The 3,979-nt window shown below is 41.6% G+C and overlaps 3 protein-coding genes across 3 annotated transcripts; all 3 read left to right on the forward strand.

The window, feature by feature from the left end:
* Nucleotides 1-600: 600 nt before the first annotated feature.
* TM35_000122870 (uncharacterized protein) lies at nucleotides 601-1,083 on the forward strand (the record flags this gene model as incomplete). The annotated part of the gene is made up of 1 exon (XM_029025262.1): nucleotides 601-1,083. One exon carries the CDS (start codon nucleotides 601-603, stop codon nucleotides 1,081-1,083), a length of 483 nt encoding a protein of 160 aa, XP_028883578.1.
* A 9-nt stretch (nucleotides 1,084-1,092) lies between these two features.
* Nucleotides 1,093-1,956, forward strand: TM35_000122880 (uncharacterized protein; the record flags this gene model as incomplete). Its single annotated transcript, XM_029025263.1, has 1 exon — nucleotides 1,093-1,956. The coding sequence occupies one exon, from the start codon at nucleotides 1,093-1,095 to the stop codon at nucleotides 1,954-1,956; it is 864 nt and encodes a 287-aa protein (XP_028883579.1).
* A 336-nt stretch (nucleotides 1,957-2,292) lies between these two features.
* TM35_000122890 (uncharacterized protein) lies at nucleotides 2,293-3,246 on the forward strand (the record flags this gene model as incomplete). The annotated part of the gene is made up of 1 exon (XM_029025264.1): nucleotides 2,293-3,246. One exon carries the CDS (start codon nucleotides 2,293-2,295, stop codon nucleotides 3,244-3,246), a length of 954 nt encoding a protein of 317 aa, XP_028883580.1.
* Between the last annotated feature and the right edge of the window lie 733 nt (nucleotides 3,247-3,979).

Here is a 3,979-nt window from a genome sequence, read left to right on the forward strand (position 1 = left end):
GCAGCATTGGTTGTTCCCGTGCACATGTGTAGTGTGCTGCTGTGATGGTGGACTGTTGTGCTGCACCTGCGAGTGTGCGCAGCCATCTGCAGAAGAATTGATATATATACTGTTCCCCTCTATTGTGTGTGCTTGTTTTTTTTCTTGTAATTGAATTCACTGTGTAAGTTTTTGTTTTGTCTCCCCTTCCCTCACTGTAACTATATCCTTTGGCATTTGACTGCATACTCATTTGTACCAAATGTACTTGCTTGGGTGATGCAGGCTCCCAAAGAAGGAATGAAATAATTTATTGTTTTTTTTTTATTTATATATATGTTTGTTTATATATATACACGTGTTTTAATTGTATTGGGGTTTGGTAAGAGACACGTCTGTGTGTCTGTGGAGTGCAGTCACATGGGTGTGGTTTGTTCTGAACCTGATGGGAATAATTCTTCTTGTTTTCTTTTCCCTTATTCTTCTTTGTGCTTCATGTACTGCGCTGCTTTTCCTGTGTGTCTGTGCATAGATGTTGTGTTTGCACTGCTCTTTGTGTTCTTTGTTTCTTTTTCTCTTCTTCCTTGTTACCACAGACCCAAGCAACCCACAGTGACAATCATGACAACGATGCTCGTCCAACTGCGCCGCGTGGTGTACCTGTTGGTACTTCTGCAGTGCTGTGCGGTTGTGGCATATGCTAATAATGCTACACTCATAGGGGGAACTCACGAGAAGTCTGTTGCTGATAAAGTTGATGATTTGACCTCCAAAATTTTAGAAACGGCAAGCGAAGGTGAAAGGATTATCGCAATAACAAATGATGCAAGGGTAAAGTGCACTGAAGCTGTCAAAGTTGCTGTGAACGACGCTGAGAAGGCTAGTGAGTTTGCGAAGGAGATTGAAGGATATAGTAAGAATGATGATGATCTAATGAAGTATGTGGATGGTAAAGAGAAAGAAGAGATGATGCAGCCGTGGAAGAAAGCTGTAGATGGTGCCAATGATGCAGGAGAGAAGGCAAAGGTTGGAGCCGCTGAAGCAATCAAATTATGTGCAAAGGCACGTGAAGAAGCTACCAAGTCTCATAGTACAGCTACATAACTGAGTTCGATGGCCGGTAATCTGCAGAAATTGTTGGATGAGTACATGAAGTCAGTGAGCTTTGATAATTCTGTAAATCCTGCAGTGGCGGCGTCTTTTAGCGAAAAGTACCTTAAAGGTTTTAATGCTAAAGAGAAAGCAAACAATGTAGTCAAGAAGATGAAATCTGATGGAAAGGACGCCACGCAGAAGATTGAGAGTGAAGAAGTAAAAGCAAGATCAGCTGCTCAAGCCCCACAACTTGTGAAAGAGAAACTTGATGGACTAAATGCTGCTATTGCGGAGGCAAAGAAGGCTGTGGAAAAAGAAATACAGAAAAAAAAGCTATTAGAAGTAGAAAAGTTAACAAAGGAAGACATAACTAACGGAGGAGGGCCAGCAAACATGAGAAGTGATACGGCGTCATTAGCAGATGCTCAGTTGGTAAAGGCTGAGAGAACAGTTGAGTCAGTGGTGGAAGATAATGCATTTGAGCAAATGAAGAATACGAGAAACAATAATAACACAAGTCACACGACCAATGAGAGCCCACAAACTAAAGCACACAAAATAGTGACAGAAAGTCAGCAACAAACAAATAAGGAAAATGTGAAGATAGAAAATAAGAACAGAAATGAGAGTGTTGACAAAGTAAATGAAGCACCCAACTCTTCCCCTTCACCAAGAAATTTGGTACATCAAAACAAGCCATCTTCTGTTATTTCTTCGAATTCCCTACCGTCAAATGACACGTCTATCAATGATTTAAAGGGAACCGTCCCTTTGAATGTTACACATTTAAGTGACAGCAGCAGCAGTCCTGCATTGGTGCGCAGTCCCTTATTGCTGCTTCTTGTTTCGATGTGTGTGCTGGGCTGCACTGTCGTTTGCTGATCGTTGTTTCCGTAATACAGCTACACAGTTAACCTTTGTTTGAGTGGATATGGATAAATTGTAAGATCACTGTTCATTTTTGTTGAATATTACACCTTTTTTTAATATTATTATCCTGTTTGATAAATCTCTTATTTGCACTTTTTTACTGAACACATTTACTGTACTCCCTATGGCACTCATACCACATGGCAAACCATTATTATGTAAGGGAGTGTCCTCTTTCTTTGTTGGCATTATCTGGGCTTTGCTTTGCCGCCATTTACTGTGCCCGCCTAGTGAAGTGTGTGTGTGTGTTCCGTNTACCACAGACCCAAGCAACCCACAGTGACAATCATGACAACGATGTTCGTCCAACTGCGCCGTGTGGTGTACCTGTTGGTACTTCTGCAGTGCTGTGTGTGTGTGGCATATGCGGAAAGTGATGTAGCCTCCACCGATTCTGAGGAAAAGAATATTTTACAGCGAATGAGAGAATTGACATCTGAGATGGAAAAGGGGAAAAGTAAGAAAGAAAGTGCAGCTGCTTTACTGAACAAAGCAAGGGAAGAGTGCAAAACAACAGCTGAACGTGCTCAGAATGCAGTAAATAAAGCCCGTGAAGATGAAAAGGTTATTATAGAAGCTGCAGCACCAAATATTATGGGTATGACTGAAAACGTGAGTGAGAATCAGGGTAAATTGAAAGAGTTGTTAAGGAAGGCAAAAGGTACAGTAAGAGAGGCCACTGAAGCTGCTGCCAACGCGAATTCGATTGCTACAAAAACAAATAATTTGTTGGAAGAATTTATGCAAATGTCAGAGCAACTGAAAACCTTGACAGTACAACTTCAGGGTGCTGCTGAAAAACTCAAACAAAAAGGTGAACCGAGTCACTCAGAGGAAAGCCAAAAAGAAAAGAAATTGGCTGAAGAGTACATGAAAAAAGCGAAGGATGTGGAGTCTTTCCTTGAACGTGTCGATAGCGACTCAATTAATTTGAGAGTAGTGGAGATGGCCAAGCAACAGGCGGTAGCTGCGTCCGCTGCAGCAGAGGGTCTTCAAAGAATCATTAATAATATTTTCCAAGAGTACCCGAACATAAAAGCAGAACTGGATCGTGAAATTCAGGAGACGGCTCAAACGAACAACAATACGACGATGACAGGAAGTGAAAGTGAGACATCACCAAAAGAAAATAAGGAGTTGAACGGTTTAGGTGACAGCAGCAGCAGTCCTGCATTGGTGCACAGTCCCTTATCGCTGATTCTTGTTCTGATGTGTGTGCTGGGCTGCACTCTCGTGTGCTGATCGGTGTTCCCGTGACGCAGCTGCACAGTTAATCTTTGGTTAAGTGGATACGGATGCATTGTAAGAGCATTGTTCTTTTTTTGGTTGAATAACCGAACTTTTTAAAAATATTATTATCCTGTTTGATGAGTCTCTTATTTACACTTTTTTGCTGAACGAATCTACTGTACTCCCTATGGCGCTCATCAGAAGACAAACCATTATTTTGTAAGGGAGTGTTCTCTTTGTTTGTTGGCATTATCTGGGCTCTGCTTTGCCGACATTTACTGTGCCCGCCTAGTGAAGTGTGTATGTGTGTGTGTTCCGTGATATTACTAACTATTGCTTTTACCCATGGGAATGGGATATTTCCCCAACATGTTTTAATGACTGTGACTGAAATGTGAAGAATGGCAGGGGGTTCAAGACACACAAACAGGCACACTACCAACCTTCCTTCTCCTTCCCTTTGTGTGTGTGTGTGTGACTGTCATCATGTTTGTGTGCATCATTCCCGCTGGTTGCCCTGTACGAAAGACACACACACACACACACCTACTGCAGGGAATTGTGTTCTTGCCTCCTGAACATATTCACATGGTGATCACAGCTTTCTTTTTGTTTTGTTTTCATTATATTGTTTGTTTTTTCCTTTTGTGTGTGTTTCATTATGATTTCATTGCACGTTATGTGCAGCTGTGTGTTTCTCTTTTGCGCTTCCGATACACCTTGTGTATCTTGTGTGTTCATTTTT

The sequence above is a fragment of the Trypanosoma theileri genome (genome assembly GCF_002087225.1).
Source record: "Trypanosoma theileri isolate Edinburgh chromosome Unknown TM35_Tth_12_V1, whole genome shotgun sequence".
Lineage (NCBI taxonomy): Eukaryota > Euglenozoa > Kinetoplastea > Trypanosomatida > Trypanosomatidae > Trypanosoma > Trypanosoma theileri.